Source organism: Triticum dicoccoides, chromosome 2B, assembly GCF_002162155.2.
Source record: "Triticum dicoccoides isolate Atlit2015 ecotype Zavitan chromosome 2B, WEW_v2.0, whole genome shotgun sequence".
Lineage (NCBI taxonomy): Eukaryota > Viridiplantae > Streptophyta > Magnoliopsida > Poales > Poaceae > Triticum > Triticum dicoccoides.
Genome location: NC_041383.1, coordinates 763,427,657 through 763,437,118, shown reverse-complemented (window position 1 = coordinate 763,437,118; position 9,462 = coordinate 763,427,657). Strand labels below are relative to the sequence as shown.

The 9,462-nt window shown below is 48.4% G+C and overlaps 1 protein-coding gene across 1 annotated transcript; it reads right to left on the bottom strand.

The window, feature by feature from the left end:
- Nucleotides 1-648: 648 nt before the first annotated feature.
- On the bottom strand, nucleotides 649-7,207 carry LOC119366133 (ABC transporter B family member 19-like). The gene is made up of 9 exons (XM_037631818.1): nucleotides 6,633-7,207; nucleotides 6,440-6,494; nucleotides 5,670-6,046; nucleotides 4,283-4,542; nucleotides 3,868-4,184; nucleotides 3,547-3,770; nucleotides 2,639-3,464; nucleotides 2,302-2,543; nucleotides 649-2,064 (listed from the first exon to the last, which is right to left on the bottom strand). The coding sequence occupies exons 1-9, from the start codon at nucleotides 6,936-6,938 to the stop codon at nucleotides 856-858; spliced, it is 3,816 nt and encodes a 1,271-aa protein (XP_037487715.1). The 5' UTR covers nucleotides 6,939-7,207; the 3' UTR covers nucleotides 649-855.
- Nucleotides 7,208-9,462: the final 2,255 nt, after the last annotated feature.

The following is a 9,462-nucleotide window of genomic DNA, read 5'->3' as shown; positions in this document are numbered from 1 at the left end:
GTACGCTGAATAATTTTGAAAACACAATGAAGTTTTAAAAAAATATGTTGCACATGTTCTTAATATAAGGTGAACATTTCCCTAAATATACAATGAAGATTTTTGTATATAAACATGCAATGGACTTTTTATAATACATAAAAAAGAGGAAAAGGAAAAAATAAAACAGAAAACAGAAAAAGGATAGTAAAATAAATAGAAACGGAAACAGAAACAGAAAAAAGGAAAAGATAAGATAAAGAAACAGAAAGAGAAAGAAACGGCAGAGCGACATGGGCTGGCCCAGACTGGGGCGTCGGGGGACCCCTCCCTTCAGCGAAGCCACGTCGTTTTGACGCTCGCGCGCGTCAAATAGGGTTTGCCTCCGCGGCGAGGGCCTCGATCGGCGCCGTTGCCCGCCCGCCGACCAACGTCGTCACGCGGCAAGCCTCGCTGCTCCGCCCGACGAGCCTCGATCTCGCGCGTCGCCACGCCCCCGTCGACTCAGACCGCTCCGCCATGACCGACGCCACACGGATGGGGAAGAGGAAGAAGATGGGTGTGGCGAGCGCCGGGCGTTCCTCGACGAGGTCAGGTAAGGCGGGGGTGGCTGCTGAACGGATCAATTCGAGACACAGGGTTGCATCACATCACACGGGAGAAAACAGCGAGAAAAACGAGAGTTGCATCATGCATTTTCATCACGGAGAAGGATACAGATCAAGATCAGATCACAAGGTTTGCAGTTCAAGCACAAAGAAAAGAGACCAGTAACGCACGGTCGCCCTAGTATCTACACCCACTAGACCAGACCACCACCACCCACAAAAATCAAGCCCCCATCCATCCACCCATGGCATCGATCAGGTCCCTCCATCAGTTGCGGTGGTTCTGCAGCTGCAGCAGCCGGGAATAGGCGCCCTCGGGCCGCGCCACGAGCTCCGAGTGCCCGCCGTGCTCCACGACGCGCCCGTCCTGCACCACGGCGATGCGGTCCACGCCGCGGATCGTCGACAGCCGGTGCGCCACCAGCACCGTGGTCCGCCCCTTCATCAGCCGCTCCAGCGCCTCCTGCAGCACGCTCTCCGACTCGGCGTCCAGCGCGCTGGTCGCCTCGTCCAGGAGCAGGATGGCCGGGTCCTTGAGCACCGCCCTGGCGATGGCGATGCGCTGCTTCTGCCCGCCCGACAGCTGCACGCCGCGCTCGCCCACCGCCGTCCGGTACCCGTCGGGGAGCTGGCTCACGAACGCGTGCACGTTGGCCGTCTTGGCCGCCTCGACCACCTCCTCCTCCGTCGCGCCTTCCTTGCCGTACGCGATGTTCTCCAGGATGCTGGAGGCGAAGAGGGCCGGCTCCTGCTGCACCAGCCCGATCTTGCGCCGCAGGGACTTGAGGTTCAGCCTCCTGATGTCCCTGCCGTCGATCATCACCTTGCCCCCTGTCGGGTCGTAGAACCGCTCGATGAGCGCAATCACAGTGCTCTTACCAGAACCACTAGCTCCAACCAGAGCCTGGCTGCGCCCGGCCTGGATCTTCAGGTTGAAATCCTTGAAGATCTCAATGTCAGGGCGAGACGGATACGAGAAGTCGACATGCCGCAGCTCAATGTCGCCACGAACAGTGGTGACACGCTCTGCCTCCGGATCATCAGGCTCGATCCTCGTCGCCCTGTTGAGGATGCCGAAGATGGAGCGGATAGATTCGCCACCACGGATGATCTCCGGCGCAAGGCTGACCGTCTCGGCGACGGAGTTGGCAGTCACGACAAGGACGACGAAGACCTTGATGACCTTGGAGAATGTTGACCCGTGCGACCGGACCAGATGAGAACCATACCAGAGAATGAGCGCTTCCGAGCAGTAGAGGCAGAGCTGCGAGAGGCCGTACAGAAGGCCCGCGGTCTGGCTGCGTCGCAGGATCTGCTCCTCTGGTATGCGCAGCTCGTGGCTGAAGAGAGACATGACCTTGTTTTGAGCGTTGAAGGCCGCCACTGTGCGGATGTTGCTCACGCCTTCACCGGCAACCATGCTGCTCTTGGCGTGTGCCTTTGCTGTGTCACCAGCAAAGCCCTTCATCGAAAGTTGCTGGAAGCATCAAAGGAAACAACACAAATTTAGACCATATCCAGTTACATTTGGTATATTTTCCATACAATGTACACTGCTGACAAAACAAAGCATTGTTCTGATACAGATTTTGATTCAGAAAAAGCGCACTAAAAATTGGTCTCTTTTATCATTTGCATTATCTTAGAGTAAGGTACTCTTCACTAATGAAAAAACTGGTTGAGTGAAAGCCTGAAAGGTAGGCCAAGAAATTACCTGGGCAAAGTTGGCAAGCACAAGAAGAGGGAAAGTGGCCAGAATAAGGATCGCCACTCTCCACTCAATGACAAAACCGACGATGAAAGATGTCATCAGGGACGTTATGTTCTGCAGTATCACTGATATCCTCTCGGCTATCGCCGACTTCACATCAGCCGCATCAACTGCTACACGAGCAGCCACAAGACTAGAGTTGTTTTCTTCTTCATCGAACCAACCAACTTCGTTCCTAAGTATCGCTGCAGAAAATGTCAAAGATTTACCGTAAGTTTAATATGGGACCACAAAAGTACAATGATTATGATCATTTTATGGTACAGCAAGAAATGCATACCAGACAGCATCATCCTCCTAACTCTGGTTGTAAGATTTTCTCCCATTATGCTGAAGAAGTAATGCTGCACAAGATAAGCAACTACGGCGTATATGCCTGTGCCAATATAGATGAACACATAAAGCTTAGTTTTCTTCTCCATTTGAACGGGGTCCTTGTAGTAGAACACGTCGAGCATTTCACCCATAACAATGGCAAATGTTGGGCCGATGAATCCAGATAGAACAGAACCAATAGCACCCAACACCGCATAGGGCCATTCAGGACCATTCAGTTTTAGGAGCTTGAAAAAGTAACCACGTGGTGCTGGGTATTTGAGGCTATTATCTGCACTTGAGATCATCTCGATGCGCCCATCTGCTCCAGTACTGTACTGATAGCTCAGGTTCCGTAAACTTCCCGACCTGAGGCTCAGAGATTTGGTGGACAGAGAGCTTGTCAAGTGCATCGAGCGTGACCTACGGGTAGATGCAGCCCCAAGATCTCTGTTACGTGCGCTTTCCTGAAAGCGAATCAGGGATGCATATGCTCCAGAGGTTCCTTTTGCTAAAAGTTCATCATGTGTCCCAGTCTCAATAACTTGGCCTTGTTGTAACACCGCGATCATGTTTACATTTCTGATGGTGCACAGACGGTGCGCAACAATTACTGTAGTCCTCCCAACCATCAGGCGGTCTAGAGCTTCTTGCACAATGTTCTCCGAGTCTGCATCTAAAGCACTGGTAGCTTCATCAAGGAGCAGTATCTTGGGGTCCTTCAGCATAGCACGAGCAATTGCAATACGCTGTTTCTGACCACCAGATAGCTGAATTCCTCTCTCCCCAACCTATGAAAGAAATGCAAACAAATAAATAATCGATTGATTCAACCTGACATGCATGTTATCAAACATATAAAAGTAGACTAACCATTGTGTTGTATCCATTGGGCAGCAGAGAGATAAAACTATGAGCATTGGATGCAGTTGCTGCAGCCTCAACTTCTGCAATTGTGGCATCGGGCTTTCCATACAAGATGTTCTCAATGATTGTAGTTGCAAAAAGGGCAGGCTCTTGGTTTACGAGTCCAATTTGATCCCTCAGCCACCTCAATTGCAGTGTCTTGATGTCAACATTGTCTAGCAAAACCTGGCCTGCAATTCAAGAGAATTTTATTAAGGGCAATCCAACGGGAGATACATACACAAAAAATAGTCAAACATGAGGCATCGGTGATTAGTCAGGCATTACCTTCATTAGGATCATAGAACCTTTCTATCAGAGCCACAACAGTGCTCTTACCAGACCCACTGCCTCCAACAACTGCAACAGTTTTCCCAGCAGGGAAGAACAGAGAGAAATCCCGGAAGATCATAGCATCAGGCCTTGATGGATAACTGAAAGTAACATCCTTGAATTCAATATTTCCGTGGACCTCCGCCAACAACTTGCCATCCTTATGATCATGAACTATGGAGGGCCTATGACGAATGACCTCCAACAATTTGTATCCAGCAATCTTCCCTTTGCTGAAGGCTCCAAGGTTGGAGAATGCCTGGCCAAGACTCCTGCAGAACCAAAGTTCAAGCAAACACACCAGAGACGTCAGAGCACCAACAACAAGCAAGAGAAAATAGATGAAACAGGAGGATGAATTTTTGCTTACATGCCACCAACGATTGCAGAAAAGATCGCAGTAAAGGCCTTGCCACCATCGCTCTGCCCATTCCTGATGAAGACGCCGGCATACCAGAATACTAGTGCCCATGACATGCACGCTATCCCGTAAGTGCACCCAATACCAAGACCCTTTGCCATCCCAGCTTTGTAACCAAGCTTCAGTGTATTCTGGATTGCTTCAGAGTACGAATTGAGTGCTTTGCTCTCTCCAACAAATGAGTAGACTGTTCTAACTTGCGCAATTGCCTGTGGGAGAATGTTTTATCCCAATTCATAGTCAGCACTATGCATGATGTTCCAAGTAACTTGATTCCACAAGTTACATGACAGTGACAACATTAAAGATTATTTTACAGTTATTCAAATAAAGTGTGGTAAATAAATAAACTCAAGTAATTCTAGGCAGCACTAGAGCATCACGATATCTAGGTCAAGTAAATGTAGGCAGTAACAAAGCATAAGGATAACTAGCTTAATCTTTTTTCAGAAAACAACTGGCTAAAGCACCTTTAAACTCCGACGAAAAGAAAATTGCACATGCTTCAAAGCATTTTAGCGCTTTATGTGCACATGACCGATAAATAAACAATTCCGGTAGCATATGGGTGGAATTTCTTTTGGAATACCAGAAAAGCATACACACCAACTCCCTGGTATCCACGGTTGACTATCTACATCCTATGCCGCAAAATGGTCATACTCAACCTCCTATATTCCACTGTCATCACACATCATCTTTAGTTTTCCTTTTTGAATACTACCACATGTTGTCTTCTTCAGTTATTCTCTATGTTCCCCTCAAAATAATCAAGATATCCACAAAAAACTTTATAAATCATCGACATTTAATATGGATCGTAGGGAGCATGTCTTTTTCTGCTGAAGATGGAGTAAAATTTGCTGGACATAGTTGATTATAAAAATAAAATGAGAGATGATATTTGTAGGCACTCTGAAAACCAAAATATAAATGTAGGCTCGGTGGGCCACTATGGCTAGAAGGGTAGCATGTCATGTAAGTCTGCTTGAAGCACAAACAAACGACAATATCGGCGCAATGCGCTGCCCCCACCCTAGTTATGGAATTGCTCATAGGATTCCCAGGGAACAAAGGTTCAAAGGCATTAAAGCGATGTTGGTCAGTTCTCAGTTGTCATGCTGCATAAGAGTAGTACAAAAGATTTCTCATGTTTGGTTCCTGATCAGCAGGCACCACCAGAAAATTACCACCCCACCTACCCACCACCCTGAATTCAGGCAGGGAAGTCCATGGACGCACTACGCATGATGCATAGATTAATCCGACACAAATCCTAGGCGGATCCGCGACAAAAATCCTATGACGGGGAATGGCCATCGCCGATTATTGTTACCTGCTCCGCGACGACGCCGGCATTGGCGTAGGACTCGCGGCTCTTGGAGGTGAGGCCGGTGAGCGTGTAGGCGTAGAGGCCGCCGGCGAAGGCGATGGCCGGGATGACGGCGACGCTGAGCAGCGCGAGCCGCCACGCGGAGACGAAGCCGACGACGAGCCCCGCGAAGAAGGTGGCCAGGTAGTGCATGAAGTTGCCCACCTTCTCGCCGATGGCGTCCTGCACCAGCAGCGTGTCGGTGGAGACGCCGAAGACGATGTCCCCCGTGCGCGCGTCCGTGTCGAAGAACCCCACGTCCTGCCGGAGGACGGCGTCCAGGTACGCCTTCCGGAGCGCGATCACCTGCCGCTCCCCGGTGTACATCCAGCACGCGATCTCTGCCGAGAACCCAAACAAATATTGTTACGGCTTCGGTCACATTGATTCCAAGATGGTACTGCTATGCTACGGCTTCCACCGGCGCCGGCGCGAACTCCGGCGAGGTCGAACACGCCGGAGTCCATGCCGGAGAAGGCGACAAACGTAATTATTGTTAATTTGTCCCTGTTTGTGGCGGGATGGCGACGGGACGGGACTTGTGTTAGTGAGTGGGGTGGTCTCCGAGAGATGCCCCACCGGCCATGACCAGATCCCGTTTTGCGCATAGGCCCCTGTGGTTCCCGTTGTGCTCGGAGAGAGCCTTTGAGCGCCGGAGGAAACGAGGGGAGAGTGGCGTGCCGGGTATTTTGCGGAGATGGAGGGAGGGCGCCGGACGGAGACGAGGAGCTCACCTGCGTAGGAGGCGACGCAGACCACCAGTCCGAGGTAGACGAAGTAGAGCGCATACTGCAATGGAGGAGGAAAACCAATCAGTGGTGAATGAACACTGGTGATCTTTGCAAGATGAATGATCCGTGAATAAATCGGGGAGAACATCGATCGAGCAGTGGGAGTTGAGTGGGAGAGATTAATGCTAGTACGGACCTTGGCGACCTCGTCGGTCATGGCGCGGAGGTCGGTCTGGTTCTTGCCGAAGCCGTTGATGAGGTCCCCGAAGAGCAGGAAGAAGCAGGGCATGGCGGCGCCGTGCGCCAGTGCGCCGAGCGTGCCCAGCGACATGAGCGCCAGGTCCCACCGGTCGGCGAAGGAGAAGAGCTCGTGGAACGCCACCGCCTGGTCCGCCCGCTTCTTGCCCTGCCCCGCCGCCGCCGCATCGCACCCTGCCGATCCGTTCGCCGCCTTCTCCATCTTCTCCGCCTTGCCGTCCCCCGCCGCCGCCGGGTCCGACATCGCAATGAGCAGCTCCTCGACCCTCGCCCGCTCGCTCGCTCGCACGCGCTCTCAGGCCGCCATTGACGCCGCCGCGGCCGGGAGCATTGGACGGCGAGGCAGGGGTCTCCCTCCGGCCACTGCTTGGCCTTGCTTTCTTGGATTGGGGCGCTGGCTCTGGCCTCGGGTTTCGTGACGTGCAGGAGAGGTTTGTGGGAGGGGATGGGGGAGGAGGGTGGTGGTGCCTTTGTGCTCCGCGCCGCGGTGGTGGTCAGAAGTAGGCAGGGCCTTGGGGCGAGAGATAAAGAGGAGAGTGCCGAGGCGGGGTCAGAAGATCGGACCAACTGGTGGAGTGGAGTGGTGGCCTCACTCGCGGTGAGCTCACTCTGTTTTCCTTTTCCCAGCTAAATCGTGCGATCCAAAATTTGCAGCCCCTCGATCTTCCATAGATGTACACGGGACAGTTCACAATCACATCAATCACGATTTACCCCATGATGATCACGAAGGGAATTACACACACAATCTAATTGTTTGTGTTGCAACCATGCATACATATTTTAGCAGTGATCTTTCCTCCATGATACTTTTCATAATTATTAGTTTGATCATATCCAAAGTTTGATGATATTCTTCGTAATTTACAATGTGATTCTTGCCAAAGAATGGTGTTCTTCGTAAGTCACGTATAATCCTCTCATCCTATGGTCAAAGATATTTTTAAAATTTATATGATCCTTCCGTCCAAAGATTGGTACTCTTCATAATTAACGTGATCCTTCCGTCCAAAAAAGATACTCTTCATATTCAACGTGATCCTCCTCTCGCGATGATACTTTTCATACATTGATGTCTGGCTAATGAATTGCATGTGTTTGTGGGACGATTTTAGGGCATCAATGGCTGCCTGTGAAATGAACGACACGACTACAGACTCCCCTTTGATTGTACTTCCTCCGTCACAAAATAAGTGACTCGGTTTTGTACTAGCTTTGTACTAAAGCTAGTACAAAGTTGAGTCGCTTATTTTGAGATGGAGGGAGTACATATGGCTCTCACCCCGCATCAAAATAGTTAGGCCCGTTTGGAACAAATGAATTTACAGATTTTTCATGTGAATGGGATCATATAGGAAATTTTTCCTATCTGACCTTTGTATGACAACCCCTTTAACACGTCGGGTTGCGAGTATTTGTTAGTCGTGTGCAGGAGCTGTTTACGTTGTGTTGCATGGTTCTTCTAATGGTTCGCTAACCTTGATCTCACTGAGGGAAATACCTACTATCAATATGCTGCATCATCCCTTCCTCTTTGGAAAAATACCAATGTAATTCTAGCCGACATTACGTGTGCATTGTGTTTAACCACATAGTTCAATACTGATGTATTCCCTCCCAACCCCTTTCTAGTAAGGGTTAAAAATATCATCTTCCCCTTAAAACCAGGGCCAACAAGTAGGCCACACAAACAGGGAGATTGTCCTAGCCCAGATGAGCAAGAAGCCAACTACCAAGTGCGTCGTGATCACTTTCTATTTATTACAATCAAAATGATAGTGAATATGTAGGGTAAACCCCAATTTTGAGAACTAAGTCTGCACTAGAAAACACCACGTAGAAATAAATCAATGATCGTCGACGGCTATTTTTCAATAGGCTCTACAAGTTGTACTAAAGACCATATTAGCTACAGTGCTGCAATTTCAATACAAGTACAATCCAAATAGAGGTAATCAATAGGTTATTGAACCCAATATTACATGCCATATGTAGTAAGCAATCCAACAACTAAAAAAGGACACATTTGACTCCCAAAAAATAAAACAATATGTTAATGATCCGAGATAATATCCGTTTATACACCATCTATATTCCAGATTTTTTAATTTGGTGATCCTAAACTAGAAACATTTACCAACGTATACTTATACCATACAATTTATAGAACTCTACCAAGACAGTTAAGGATGCACATAAGACATATACACCATACTCATGCATGTGACACAAAATTATCTTATGAGATAAGTGATTTTGCCTTTTTCTCTCTCACATTTTTAGAGGGACTATTAAAGATCTTTTCAATGCGTGATGTAGTCAAATTTAAAATAATATGTAACTTTTTATCACAAAACATGACCTGAATTTAGCACAACATATTAGTTCCATTATAATTAATAAAAATACATTTAAAATAACTAGAACCTATAGGAATTTTTAGTATAAATAATTATATTTATTTTGAGTCACCAAAGGGCCAACAAATTGCATAGAACAACTCAAAAAAGTGCACACATAAACAAAACGGTTCGTTGTTTGTGAGATTGAGAGGCAAAAGTGATGAAGGTTGTTCCTGCAGAAAATTGATTCGAACATCAGCACCAATTCCTCACTTTCATGGAAGTATACCGACCATCTTTCAGTGCAAAACTGTAAAGATGAGCCAAACCCTAGGGTTGCTAAGGTTAGGCTGAAGCTACGAGCTAGGTGTTGGAAAGAAAAGAACATAAGGGCACAAGTAACGTAAGGTTGTAAAAAAGGATCGA

Bases quoted from the DNA above. Each gene is read 5' to 3' on its own strand.
- LOC119366133 (XM_037631818.1), bottom strand. From the start codon at position 6,938: ATGTCGGACCCGGCGGCGGCGGGGGACGGCAAGGCGGAGAAGATGGAG. The intron at 6,495-6,632 runs GTCCGTACTAGC...CCTCCATTGCAG, and splicing joins TGACCGACGAGGTCGCCAAG to TATGCGCTCTACTTCGTCTA. The intron at 2,065-2,301 runs GTAATTTCTTGG...TGATGCTTCCAG, and splicing joins TGCTTGCCAACTTTGCCCAG to CAACTTTCGATGAAGGGCTT.